We start from the raw sequence: 13,867 nt of genomic DNA on the forward strand, positions 1-13,867 counted from the left end.
TGATAGTATAGTTTGATGTCCTGTTTCTTCACTATGTTGGCGTATAGAGGAAACACAGGGGTTATTCAATTTTTTGAAAATGTATAATAACTGATGTAAATTCATTTATTCTGCTTTAGATACTGAAGATGGAATCTGATAGAATTCCGAAACGTTTATCCATGTCCCCTTTTTGTCAATAAACAATGTTGTTTATCATAAGTGTCGTAATCTTGTTTGTAATCAAACATTGAAACTATTAATTATTGGAGGCTTTATACTGTTTTATTTACGGTACTAATACATTGGAACTAGTAATATTGAAAGTACACGAGGATACGGTACACAGATCCTTAATGGTGTTCTTTGTGAACATCTTCGTGGTAAGTGACAGTGATCACCGTATTTCTCATGTTAGGGAGAACCCATTCTTCTAAGTGATCCCTTTCAATGCTTCTGTCGAAGGGGAATCCCATAGGCCGCCTATCGGGATAAAGTTGATCCTTAGCACCGCAGTAACTGACAGCATCTACACAGATTCCGGTCTTTCCGTGATCTCCAACCTGCACAGAACGAATTCGAATATTATATTAAATATCGAAGCATCTTTGAATAAAAATTGTACATTGAATTACTGGAAGTTTGGTCGCCATTTTGTGCATGGAATAAAAAATGTGTACGAGTTTTTCGCACGTTGCATGAAGATAATACGTTAATTCATCGTTACACTACCAATTAATAACATAAAATTTAAGATACAGATTTTAGTATGCTCAAGCCCGAGGTTTTATTTTCAAGTACTATGCAAATGTAGAATTCATACAAGCAAAAAATAGTGTTTGCAAAACACTGGAAAGTAATACATACTATTTCCATACTCGTGAAAACCTTTCCTTTTTATATGCGCAATAAGCGTCAAAATATTTTAATGCAATTATTACAATATTTTCTGATTAATTCTAACTGCTACAAAGAGGACTGATTGCTATGGCCATTATTATTTTCCACTAAAGTACTTGTTTTTCGATATAATTTCACGTACCATCATTTAAATAAACATCATAATATTAGTTTTTTTCGAACGGTCAATAACACTAAGATGCATCTTACTCTCGGTGGCAGATCAACGTAAGTTAAAAACAGTTACGTAAGTTGATCAAACAGCTGCTGAAGCACCGTTACATAATTGTTTAATTCACCCCCGAATAAAGAAAGTAAACCTTTCGAAAGCGCTCTGGGTACCAGGTTTCTTATTTTACGATTCGTTTAATTTTTGTTCCTTCGTTATTTCTTAGAATCACGTGGTTATAGTTAAAACTGACGTATGTTTTGCTTTCTAATGTTCAATACAATAAAATAACCATTACATTAGTGTTGTGTGAATAAAGTTCTATACAATAAAATCACCATTACATTAGTGCTGTGTGAATAAAGTTCTATACAATAAAATCACCATTACATTAGTGTTGTGTGAATAAAGTTCTCTGTTTACCTTTTTGTCCACATTATAACAAAATATAGTTATTTCAATTTGTATTTTTATAATTTGCTTAACTGGTTGGGCAGTCTCATAAGTTCATATAACGTTCAGTTTCATTACTAAGTTATAGAAACGCATTGTTAACAGAATGACTTACCTGATCATGCAGCCAGTCCGTCACCATAACAAACAAGTGGAAAGGCATGCCCTTTTCATCACCTCTTGGGACAAGAAGATGATCAGGCCATCCACAGCTGCAATATTCATTGGCATGCTCGTTGATGCCTTCACCATGAGCCAACTCATTGAAGGTACGTTCAGAAGACAAAGTCACACTGGAATCCTTGGAGTGGCGGACAATGTTGTTGTGACCAGGATGCACTGTAAGAGAAAAGCAACAGTGGTCAGTTATTTCCAGATCTCAATATTTGAAAACCAATAAAAGGTTTCAAACGCATTAATTAATTTCAAATCTTAAGGCTAACACTGATAAAACAATCTGAAATAAAAGTTAAGAATCATAACTTATTGATCTACTGAGTTTTAGATTAGCAGTAGTGTTCCTTTGGTCGAATAAATGTGTTTCTTACGATCATGATGGAACTTGTCCATTTCGATCATCAGACGACGCAGATCCTTGGTGTGTAGTTCATTGCCTAGTTCATCATATTTGGGAGCCATGAAGATTCGAACTGTAGCTGGTTTGGTCCTGCTGCTATGATTTTCAACTTCAATCTTGTAGTCGAAAGGTTCGTGACTCAGATGGTTGTAGCGAACCTACACGATTACGAAAAGTGTACCTTTAGAAATCTCGAACGAGAGCTGTAATTAAAACCCTAAATATTTTCTTTCGAATTAACACTGAAGTTCTGGTATCGTATACACTGTAATAACATGTAACAATAGGCATAAACGACTATAGGCAAAGTAACCATTATTTTATTTGAATATTTGTAATTTATTTAATGACGACAAGAAATATTTAGTATGTTCCTCACTAACCCCAAATATTTTAAATTTGACAGTAGGCCCAAACAAGAGACTGATTAAGGAAATTATATCTTAAAAAATAATGTTTCACTTTGGTAATATTTTCATGGTTGGAACAGTACTCTGAGCAAATAAAGCTTTCAGTTCATTTTATGATGTTTTTAAGTACTCTTAGTGACGTCTGGTTAACAAATTTTGAATCGATTTAGTGTTAAACGTGTTAATGTAAGTTTATAATTTGGACTCAATAATAGCTTAAGAATGTTGAAAGCTTATTCCCTAAGTATTACTGCTATGGCATATAAGCAAGTTTGTATGTAAAAAACAGGAGCATGTTTAACAGGACAAAATCAGTTCTTAGTAAAAGTTATATATGTTATGGAATCAAACTTAATCGTGAAAATACTTTCTATAAATCTGTGTCTTAAAATAACTATTATGAACCATGGAGTTAAATACACCTAAGAGCATGTGTATAACGTGTTAAATTGTTAAAAGCACACCTTGACATCTCCGGTTCGGCCAAATTCATACGCATGAGAAAGGTTGAGCACAGCACTCTCTTTAAACGTGTTGATGTTGTTAGCGTGTTCAGCACTTACGAGAACTTTCGTAACTTCAACACCAGGGAATTCGAGCTATATTGGAATAAAAAAACAAGCAAAGTTGAAATCTGTCCTATGGCAGTATAACTGACTTAAAATTTCTAAACTAAAAACATCTGTTTGTTTCCAACAGGCTTCATATTTTGGACCAACTATAAAGTAGCTAAAATATTAAACATGTTTTGAACTTTTACATTATAAAGAACGTTATATGTACTGTTTGGCCTAAATAAGAAATGCTTATATTAAAGAGCTGAATTCTCAGAGATTTATATTGGTATTAAAGCAAATCAAGGCTGCAAGTGGGTTTTAGGCCTAACTGTTTGAGCACTGCTAGAAGTATGCATTTAGTCCGATAGGTTTGATTCAAAGATTTTACTGTTAGTGCCGTTTTAATCAAATAATATTTTCTCTGTGCATTAGGTTTACTGACAAAAAAAAAAAGCACCATAATCATCACAGGAACGAAAATGCTGAAATTGTAGCCAGAACTCCATTTTTTTATTTGTCTGTTTATGTTTTTGTCATGGAATGAGAATATTGGGATCATGCAATCATATATATATAACAGAATGAATCTTAAATCAGTGAAAATTGAATAGTGCTTATATCATCGTAATAGAAATACAACGTAATTTTATCCCCGATAAAGGAAGGTCGATCTCCCAAAGAGCTGAAATATCAGGGTGCTCTGATAAAAAAATTTGGGAGAGACACATTTCCTGAAAACATCAAAACTTATGATAAATGAAAACTAATTTTAGTAACACACCATTCACCAGGTAGGGTTATTATACTATATATATATATGGAGCAGATTTTAGGTTTAAAAGAAACGAATGTTCTTGAAGTTAATGTCTACCTATCACGTTGTCAAAATCTTTATGTTATGATAGAACTGTTGTAATAAGGTGGACGTCACGTTTTATTCGCATTCAATTAAGTATTGCAATAAAAACCTTCTAAAAGAGAGAATTTGAAGTCTTAAGGCTAACTTTGGTATTCAGCAGTTAGTAACATGCAAGAAGATAGCTTTATGCCAAGACTTCTTCATATTTGTAACTGCTGACTACTTATCAGTCAGACATAAGTGAATGACTTTCTTCTTGCCTAACGGTAGCGACAGGTTGCATGTTTACCTCATCCTTTCTGTAGTGCGGTAGGGTCTCCTTGTAGTCCTGGAACATGTTATCGAGGAACCTGTGCCACCTGTAAAAGATGGGGTCTCTGAGGGAGGTAGCGGTGTCGCTCATCACACCTGGGTTCAACTGGAAAGTGAAAGATGTAAAACAATATATAATATACAACTTGGAAATACTTCCGTGTGAGAAAAACCACGAAAACGATATATAACATATTGGAGAATGGAAAAAGGGGTTAGTTTGCTTTAGAATTTCCCACAAGGTTACACAAAGCTAGCTGCACATAGTCCTTTCTATGTTTTAGCTGATAGACTATACAGAAGGCATCTACTCTACAACATTCATTGCGAACTCTTGGGCTACTCTTGTCTGACCTCATACTGTACTTTGATGGCATCTAGTGTACAACATTCATTGCGAACTCTTGGGCTACTCTTATCTAAACTCAAACTGGACTTTGATGCCATCTACTCTACAACATTCATTGCGAACTCTTGGGCTACTCTTGTTTCTATGAGGTCAAACAAGAGTAGCCCAAGAGTTCGCAATGAATGTTGTAGAGTAGATGCCATCAAAGTCCAGTATGAGGTGTCGACTTTGATTATCTCTCTTATAACATATCAACCGCCTCACAGTGTAGAACGCGTTTTAACAGCGACAAGTCCTGGTACGTTAACCACTAGACCACGCCTGGCCCAAAAGTAGGCTTACTTCTGTTTATAGTATCGTCTACTGTTTTTGGGTCTGACCCATAATGAAACCTATTTTAACATTTTGCTTGTCCAATAAAACTGTACTATGTGTATACCCAAACAAAAATGTGAAAAATATCACATAAATACATTTTCTTATTTGAGCCCTTTTACCATGTTTCAAAAATATGTGCAGTAAGTAAGTTTGATTTTTAGCGAAAATTACACAATGAGTTATTTGCGCTCTGTCTACTACGGGGAATCGAATCTCTGATTTTATCGTTGTAAGTCCGTGAGCTTACCTCTGATTCACTGGGGAACTGTAGAATAATAAACACTAGTAAGTGTTGTAAAATGTACATTTTTAATTACACATGTCACAAATCAGGGAAGTTACAAACAAAAGGCATTAAAATATTTGTCATAACAAACATTTAACATTTAAAATTGAAAAGAGAAATCAATCTCATGTTCTTGTGGCTTACTTCAGTCCTATTTTGAGCTAAACTCTTCACATGTGCACACTAAAAACAATTCTTTATTGATATGCACCATTAAGTCCTCTTAATATGTCCTTAACTTTGAGAAGTGATATAAGAAAAAAAACATGTAACATACTATCTCAAACTTACGTGGAAGCGACCATCGGGATCAAGAACTCTAGCGGTGATCACGTGACCCCAGTTGTGGATGCTACCATAGAAGTGTTGGTTGATTGACTCGTGACTAGCTTCGACAAGAGCGCCTAAGATGTCAATACCATGAGTTTCATCAAGCAAATACTCGTGGTTGTTCTCATCTTGCACGTGGCCAATATGGATAGCGTCAGAGATCCTACTTCTCCATCGCTCCATATCCTGGAGAGAAACTTCCTTCAGGTCTTGCAGTGTTAGGTCATTAGGTCGTGAAGGGTAGGGCATGCCGTTCATCAGAGAGGTCAAATGGGATGAGTAGCCTTCCAAGGGGCTGTGGAAGTCGTGGAAGGGTTCCATTCTAGGCATACCATTCGACAGTCTCTCACAATCGTATCTATAATGGGAGTTAGAGCAATGGTTTAGTGTTTGAGCAGGACATTTTAGTAAATGAACAACTAATTTATCCTATAGCTCGATTATTTGTATGAAATCACAGTGGGACTGAGAATAATTTTTAACAACTTTTTCTTTACTGGCCTAACATATGATTCCAGTTATGAACCATAATAATTGATTTATTCTGTTAATAATGAAACTAAGCTTTCACTAAGTTAAGTAATGAAGTAGGTAACGAATCTTAACTTAAAACCGGTCGCTTTTTAGTAGTGCATGAGTTATTGTTTGTTAAGAAATAATTTTCCCACAAAGCTACACAAGCTATCTGCACATAGCCTAGTTTTTGAGATGATAGACTGGGAGGAAGGCAACTAATCAATAGCTCCTATCGTCAAGTCTTGACTTGTTTTTATCTGACCGAATAATAGAATTTGATCGTCGCTGTTATAGCGCACCTACGGCCCGAAAATATGATTGTGTTTCGTCAGAAACCGGCTGCGAACCATGAACTCTCGAATTCACAGCTTGAACACGCTAGTTATTTAGGCACATATAGCCCATTATTGATGTGTTTCAATAATTGCACATAGAAAAAGTCGTAAACCAAAAGAGGTAAAACATTTTTAAGCTTTAAATTTTTTAAAAATCGAAATGAGCCCCCAGTGGCCCAGCGGCATGTCTGCGGACTTACAACGCTAGAATCAGGGTTTCGATACCTGAGGTGGGCAGAGCACAGATAGCCCATTGTGTAGCTTTGGGCTTAATTACAAACAAAACAAAAAATAAATCGAAATAATTACAAAATCATTTTTTAGCCATTGTGGACCTTCGAAATTCGGTGTTTCGAATTAAGAAGTATTTATTTTATTCTGGATATATATATGATTATTGAAATATGTCTTATAAGAAGACAAATTTACATAACTTCGTATTTTTACTTATTTGGGATGGCGGTACTTTATTACAAGTTTGTACTGGGTTTAGCACTGAAGTGTATGGTGCGCACCGCCCTCATGTTCGTTTCTCTGACATAAACATATTGCTTGTCCACAACTATTAAAAGTCTTGCATGTTAAAATGTTTATAATACCAACTTAATGAATAATTATAAAATAGGATCTGTTTATTTTTTTTACTTGCTACCATTCCCTCCCTCCCCACCCACCCCTCAAAAAAGTTTGCCTTGCGATGCTTGAAAAGTATAATTTTTTCTCATAAATTCCTTCCATTTTAATGTTACTGGGTTTTAGGATTGTTACTTTCTGGTTGAATTAACTATTCAAAAACTGCAGTTAACTAGCTACAGATACACAGAATACAGTTAACTAGCTACAGATACACAGAATACAGTTAACTAGCTACAGATACACAGAATACAGTTAACTAGCTACAGATACACATTAGCTTTGTCACAGAACTAATTTTACATATTTAGCTCTTAAATTTAATTGTAATACCAAGTTAAAGCTGGCACAATGGAGACAAATGAAATCAAGTTGCTGATATTAAGCTTAATGAGTATTGTTTCAGGTAGGTTACCTTTTAGTACTGACTATTAGGTTTATATCATTAAGTACGGTGGTACTTAATAGTATGGATCGTCATGAAACAATATAGTGGTCATAAAAAATCACCCGTTTAAAACCACATTTAAAATGTCGGCATATTAACAATGACTAATTCACTGTATTGGCTGAAGACAACTACAGCTTATTGTATTTATAAAGCCGTCTAAATCGCTATATACGTGTTTATGGAGTGAATAAAAATTTCATTATTTGAACGAAATTTTCATCTAAGCAAATAAGTAAATGATTTTTCAGAAAAGGGTACAAAAAATAAGACGAACCTTATCGTTTTACTTATTTTACAGAACCCCTACGTCTGGGGTCCCAATAATTCCCTTCTTGTATTGAAAATGATACTAGTATATATATATAATGGAAGATGCGCTACTTTGGACACATAATTAGTTTTGACGGTAAGTTGGTTAATATCCTGATGAGTAAAATCGGGTATACGAGCGCCCCACGTTTAGTATTGCAGGAGTACAAAAATATTGCTAATAAAAAAGTATAATAATTTTTTTTAAAGTTTTATAAAGACAAGTAGGGATCGATATATACGTAATCGAGCTAGCTATAGTGATATAGAACGTTTTAATGCTACAAAAAATATTTAAACAAGAAAGTCAAAACTAAAAACACTGAGCTACATAAGTTTTAAAAAAAAGTATTCCTACTGGCGCAAATTGCTGTAATTATGTTAGCCTAGGCCAAAGTAGAGATAATGTTTAAGTAACTTAGTTGTTGTAGTTTTGGCTTTCTTGTTTCAATACTTTTTGCAGCTTTAAAACTTTCTAATCATTATAGCTAGCTAAGTTACGATCCCTATATATCCCGATATATCGATCCCTACTTGTCTTTATCAAATCTAAATTGTTTTTATTATACTTGTAAATATATAAAATCGTTTCTTACCTAGCACACATCTGTTGGTGCATGTAATAGAACAATTCTCCTTTCCTGTCTTTAACCTTACCAGTTACTTCTGGCCGCCAGGTGGCAGGATACACCAGATGCCAATGCCAATGATGAGCATTGATTCCGATATCCTCTCGGTAGTAGGATAAGTTATACTCTGGGTCGCGAATATTGCCAGTTGTTTCCATGTCAACAATGATCTCTTTCTGTATGAATAATAATGATTTTTTTAAGTATTTTTATTTGAAAGGAACTGCCAATAAATTATTCTTTATATAACTTGTTATAACATTTAATAAATAAATAAACTTAGTATTCCGGAAAATTGTTTAATTTCGAAGTCTAAGTTCAACAGAGGTCCAGTTCAATCTACACTTTTATCAACGTGTGTTATAGGGTTATACTAGTTTCTCATAATGACTACATATCACGTTCACACCAACAGTATGTTTGCTTTAACATTGCTGTCGAAGAAGTACTTTACTGGTGTAACATTGAATTATTATCAGTAGTCATAATTTAAAAAAAAAGGTTGATAGAAATATATGTTAATTTATAAACAAATAGTATTTAGCTATTACAACAGGGGAATTAGAGATTATTATTAGGTATGTCCGTAATACAAAAACAGCCACATCTCATAGCTATTACAACAGGGCAATTAGAGGTTATTATTAGGTATGTCCGTAATACACGAACAGCCACATCTCATAGCTATTACAACAGGGCAATTAGAGGTTATTATTAGGTATGTCCGTAATACAAAAACAGCCACATCTTATAGCTATTACAACAGGGCAATTAGAGATTATTATTAGGTATGTCCGTAATACAAAAACAGCCACATCTCATAGCTATTACAACAGGGCAATTAGAGGTTATTATTAGGTATGTCCGTAATACAAAAACAGCCACATCTCATAGCTATTACAACAGGGCAATTAGAGGTTATTATTAGGTATGTCCGTAATATAAAAACAGCCACATCACATAGCTATTACAACAGGGCAATTAGAGGTTATTATTAGGTATGTCCGTAATACAAAAACAGCCACATCTTATAGCTATTACAACAGGGCAATTAGAGGTTATTATTAGGTATGTCCGTAATATTTTACCTCAAAAACTCTCATTGCTAGGAGAATTAAACTACTTCTACTAAGGAAGATTTCTGTTTCAAGATCTGAGAGATAATTGAAATACGACACGAATTTTTATTAAAAGTTATATATATATATTTAATTACCGTTATATGCTATCGCCTAAAGTACATCTTTTATAAATCTTTTAGTGCGTGTTGCTATTATTATTTATTATGTAAATTAGAAACCCACAACATATGTAAACAGAACATTTCATTAAATGTTCTCGGATATAATTAAAACTGGTCAGGATTGGTTTAAGAAGTATTTGTCTGGATAATAATTTTTCTTTCATGCGAACAATTTTCGGTTATGATTTGAAGTATTATTTTGTCATAATAGGTTTTTAGGTGTAACATTCGTTGCCATTTTTCAATAAAAACTACTTAAAGAAAACTTTATATAGTGCTCAGGATGTAGGAATTAAATTTCGACAGAACTGGTGATAAAAGAAACGAAGACAGGAACTGAAATATTATCTTTCATTTTAAGGTGAACTGTCTCAGTACGAAATTCATACCTCCTTGTCAGGTTCTCTGAAGGCTTCCTTCAAGGCATGGTTAAAAGTCTGCACAGGTACAAACTTGTCAGGGAAAATCTCCTGGATGGGTGGGAGGGTTACTCCCTTGCAATCTGGACGATGAAGCAAAGCAACAGACAAGGCATATACGTAAAGACCTTCATTGACAAAATCGCGTACCTGGTGGCACAAATCCAGAAACTCCTCGAATGTTTCAGCCTCTGTTGTGTTTGAAAAACAAAAACGAATAATTAGTAAAGTTCTAAGATAATTTATGATTATTTATCATCTAAACTTATATGTAATATTGTTTTATAGATTATGCGAAACGTAAAGGTGGAATCGTTCTTATCCTTGATTGGCTCATCCGAGCAGCGCACACATTTTATATTTTGTTAACTCCAATTCGAATGTGTTTCAGTCATAAGTCACTATTTAAGGAAGCGTACATAGGCTAAGAAAAATACTGTTCACTTGGGGCATGATGAGAAATGTATTGATATGCTTCCTTAGTATTTTACATATTTTTTGGCTTTACACGGATAAATATCACATGCTAGAGATCAAGGAGCGCTAAGCAAACTTTCCAGCTGTTTTCATGAGACGTTCGCCCACACATTAGCGGTGAACTAATTCTCGTGGAATTTGATATAATTATAAAGTCTTTACTTGTCGAAACATTAATTTTCAGTATAAGCCCAAACATAAGCTCTGATTTCTCACGTTTCTAGCCTCTTAACTTATTTAATCTTAATACTGTGTAGCATAGTATTCAGAATTTTCACACACTCGGTAATAACATATATTCTTCTAGCTGTTACCTTATTTCAATACTTGTTATTAGTCTCAAAAGAGTCTTGCTTCTTTCAGTTAAATAACTGATAAGTGTTCTTAAAAGTCAAGGCAGTTTATACTAAAAGAAATTACAAACTTGTAAAAACTGAAAAAATCAAACATGTTTCCATTTCTTAAAAAGTTAACACTAAACATTCTAAGATAATATTAACAGGTTAAGGGAATCGCACCACGTATTAAAATTAAAGTTTAATAATTTGTGTAAATTATTTGCTTTCAGTCAGATAGATACTGAGGTGAATGCAGATCTTCTAAAAAATATTCCACATCTAAAGTAGAACAATAAAACATTTTTGCAATTTAAAACACATTTTTCTCATTGCATAATAAGTTCCACATCATGATAGTCGAAAACTGCAGCTTCTAGTTATACTGGCTCTCGATGATAAAGAAAAATATTCTATACATATTTTTATTCGTCTTTCTGAGAAAAATCTTCTATTTACAGTTTCATAAACAAAGTCTACATGAAATTTCAAATCCAATTTCAGTAATTATTATTATTTTTTTACATTCCACATCGTTATTAAATACTATTCTTGTAGTTTGTTTGTAGTTAAGCACAAAGCTACACAAAGGGCTATCTGTGTTCTGCCCACCACGGATAGCGAAACCCGGTTTCTAGCGTTGTAAGTCTGCAGACATACCGCTGTGCCACTGGGGGGGGGGGCATTCTTGTAGTAATCAGCTCAGTCACGCGACAGTTTTGCGTTACCTTTTTTTTACAGTTTATTTTTTTTTTTACTAGTTAATCGGTGAGTATTCATGAAATTCTCATTAGGGCTTAACCGGTTTGAAACCTATGATTTGAATTTAGTTTAATCCTTTCACTTCCATATTATTCCTTACAACATTTATTTAAAGTGTTGTCGCCAGAATACTTTATATAATTATTGATGAATTCCCTGCAGGATGTTTGTTGTTTGTAGTTAAGCACAAAGCTATACAATGGGCTATTTGTGTTGTGCTTACCACGGGTATCGAAACCCGGTTTTTCAGCATTATAAGCCTTCAGATTTATCACTTTGTCTTGGGGGGGGGGGGCAGGAGGGAGAAAATTAAAAGAAAAATAACTTACTAATTAGCACCTCATACAGCTTGGTGGCCTCCACTAGGTGTTCTGCATGAAAGAGGGAGAAAAGCTGACCACGTCCAAGAACACCAAGTCCTTGAAAATTATGGTCCAGATATGCCTTCAAAGCAAATTTCTCCTTGGTGGGAATAGTGGCATGCTCAAAAAGAGGAAGCACCCTGAGCTGTTTCTGGAGGACACTAAGCACCATGATGGCGGTGAAGGATGAGTATTACTGACTAACTCTCGTTCCAGTCCTTTCTTCCGGGACCCAATAGAAGGCACTGCAGCAGTCTCTCTCTGAAAAAATAATTTTTGAATGAACGGCTTTTATACCTTAATCACCTCGGGAGGAGAACTGAATTCTAAGAAATAACTCAGTTCAGCGATGAATTCAATCTACTCATGCTACATAGTATCCTGATTACCCATCCAAATATAGCCTTCCATGTTTTCTTGCGTCTTCTGAGCCAACTCTACAAAACACGTATTTTTAAAAACATTTCTTACAAAGTAAGAAAGGAAGTACAGGTATATCGAAATACGACTATAACATCTGTGACTTTGTCAGGATGTCAGTATTTTTAGCAGCATACTGTATTTAAGATACGGAATTCCAAGAAGCCACGACATTTCAATCCACAATAACTGGACAGTTGTGAGTATATTGGGAAGCGTCTTGGCAACAGTCGGACTGAATCGCCTCTATAAATAAGAGATCACCAGAAATGATAAATAACAGGAAATTCCCTCCCATAGCAAATGTTGCTTTTCTTTATGTCGATATACCGTTTTCATAAAGTGACACCAGGGGTACAATAGTTTACCAAAGAAATTAATAGTTATACCCATCCAAGCCTATTTTTAACAATAAAATAATTAACTCGTGCCTTTAAAAATACGATTAATCGTATTCAGTGATGACACTGGATTGATATTGAGAAGGAAGTTTGTTCGCTACATGAAATAGCATAATGTAATTGTTTTAACATCACATGATTAGGACGACAATAAGAATCAAAGCCATCGGTCAATGTTTTCGAGACAGAGATACTGACATCTTAATTGAATAACACAATAAAAAATTAAATTGATTTGTTTAAGATAATGTATACAAATGTTTTGTAAATTCAAATTCCTTTTCAAATTTTATATAAATCGTGCCCCCACAGTGGCACAGCGATATGTCTACGGACTTATAAATTTAAAAACCGGGTTTTGATACTCATTGTGGGCATAGTACAGATAGCCCATTGTGTAGTTTTATGCTTAACTACAAACAAACAAAATATTAAATTGCGTGAACATATTGCTTTAAAACTAATGTAAAATACCGTATTAAATCAGATTATGTGGGAAAAAACAAGCGAACCCAAACGTAAGGTTATTCTGGTGTTAAACTTGCATTTCTTCAAACAGAGTTATAATAAAAGATAAAAACACACACCTATTTTCCTCTGTATAATAAGTTAATCACGTTTATCAACTAAAGATACGATATTGCAATACTAACCATACGTTTACTTGCTTAAGAGGAATAACTCATTATAGGCCACAAAGTTTGTTTGTTTGAATTTATGCACAAAGCTACACGATGGGCTATCTGTGCTCTGCTCGCCACGGGTATCGAAACCCGGTTTCTAGCGTTGTAAGTCCGCAGACATACCGTTGTGCCACTGGGGGGGGGGGGGCAGGACATAAAGAAACACAACCTTTAGTGAGATTCATCTGTATTTGGAAACAAGCACGTTAAAATTTTTTATATTATCATCAATTTTAATTTTTTTGGCGCTGCTACTTCTTATATGCTTCTACCAGAATAAGAACACTGTGGTGAAATAAAAACAAGATGTGGGTGTGGTAACTTTCACACGAA

General features: G+C 34.4%; 1 protein-coding gene across 1 annotated transcript; it reads right to left on the bottom strand.

Annotated features, from left to right (window-relative positions):
• Positions 1–238: 238 nt before the first annotated feature.
• Positions 239–12,305, bottom strand: LOC106466062 (hemocyanin B chain-like). The gene is made up of 9 exons (XM_013926303.2): positions 11,998–12,305; positions 10,065–10,285; positions 8,400–8,608; positions 5,521–5,917; positions 4,194–4,322; positions 2,953–3,087; positions 2,050–2,236; positions 1,617–1,840; positions 239–542 (listed from the first exon to the last, which is right to left on the bottom strand). Exons 1-9 carry the CDS (start codon positions 12,200–12,202, stop codon positions 333–335), a joined length of 1,917 nt encoding a protein of 638 aa, XP_013781757.1. The 5' UTR covers positions 12,203–12,305; the 3' UTR covers positions 239–332.
• Positions 12,306–13,867: the final 1,562 nt, after the last annotated feature.

This window comes from Limulus polyphemus, unplaced genomic scaffold (assembly GCF_000517525.1).
Source record: "Limulus polyphemus unplaced genomic scaffold, Limulus_polyphemus-2.1.2 Scaffold2138, whole genome shotgun sequence".
In the NCBI taxonomy this organism is placed as follows: domain Eukaryota; kingdom Metazoa; phylum Arthropoda; class Merostomata; order Xiphosura; family Limulidae; genus Limulus; species Limulus polyphemus.

Bases quoted from the DNA above. Each gene is read 5' to 3' on its own strand.
- LOC106466062 (XM_013926303.2), bottom strand. From the start codon at position 12,202: ATGGTGCTTAGTGTCCTCCAGAAACAGCTCAGGGTGCTTCCTCTTTTT. The intron at 10,286-11,997 runs GTAAGTTATTTT...CAAACACAACAG, and splicing joins GCTGTATGAGGTGCTAATTA to AGGCTGAAACATTCGAGGAG. The intron at 1,841-2,049 runs GTAAGAAACACA...TTTCTCTTACAG, and splicing joins GGACAAGTTCCATCATGATC to TGCATCCTGGTCACAACAAC.